This window comes from Sinocyclocheilus rhinocerous, unplaced genomic scaffold (genome assembly GCF_001515625.1).
Source record: "Sinocyclocheilus rhinocerous isolate Xijiao unplaced genomic scaffold, SAMN03320098_v1.1 C35304156, whole genome shotgun sequence".
Lineage (NCBI taxonomy): Eukaryota > Metazoa > Chordata > Actinopteri > Cypriniformes > Cyprinidae > Sinocyclocheilus > Sinocyclocheilus rhinocerous.
Window position 1 is genome coordinate 1 of NW_015746637.1, and position 435 is coordinate 435.

Consider the following 435-nt stretch of genomic DNA (forward strand, 5'->3'; position numbering starts at 1 on the left):
GCAGCTGAGGCACATGCCCTTGTTGAAGCTGTCTTTGGAGCTGCAGTGGTAAGCCATGCTTTCTTGCTCCTGGTTCAGCAGCGAGTCGATGAACAGGTGAATGGAGCGCTCGTGGGAGCACTTCACGATCTGATCCATGTCTGTGGAGAACCAAGAGAAACGTTAAGGCTTGTATTTGTGATTTGAAATCTAAGAACGTCGGAGGAGGACAATGGGAGCGTACTTCTTAAACCCGAGGTGGCCACCATCAACACAGTGTTCTGGAGGTCACAGCCGGGTTGGAAGGTTCCTCCGTTGGGGTAGATGTCAATGTGGCCCACCGGCCTCTGAATTCCAATGCTGCGATCTGGAGAACCGCGAGTGTTGGTGTGAAGAACGTCCACGAAAAGGGCATCATCGGGGGAAAGAGTGCTTTGGGCATCTGCGTACTCAAAA

General features: G+C 52.4%; 1 protein-coding gene across 1 annotated transcript; it reads right to left on the minus strand.

Moving 5' to 3' along the window:
- Positions 1-3: 3 nt before the first annotated feature.
- On the minus strand, positions 4-431 carry LOC107734807 (lipoprotein lipase-like; the record flags this gene model as incomplete). The annotated part of the gene is made up of 2 exons (XM_016546722.1): positions 4-140; positions 224-431. Coding segments are annotated over 2 exons (345 nt in total), but the record flags the coding sequence as incomplete, so codon positions are not given.
- Positions 432-435: the final 4 nt, after the last annotated feature.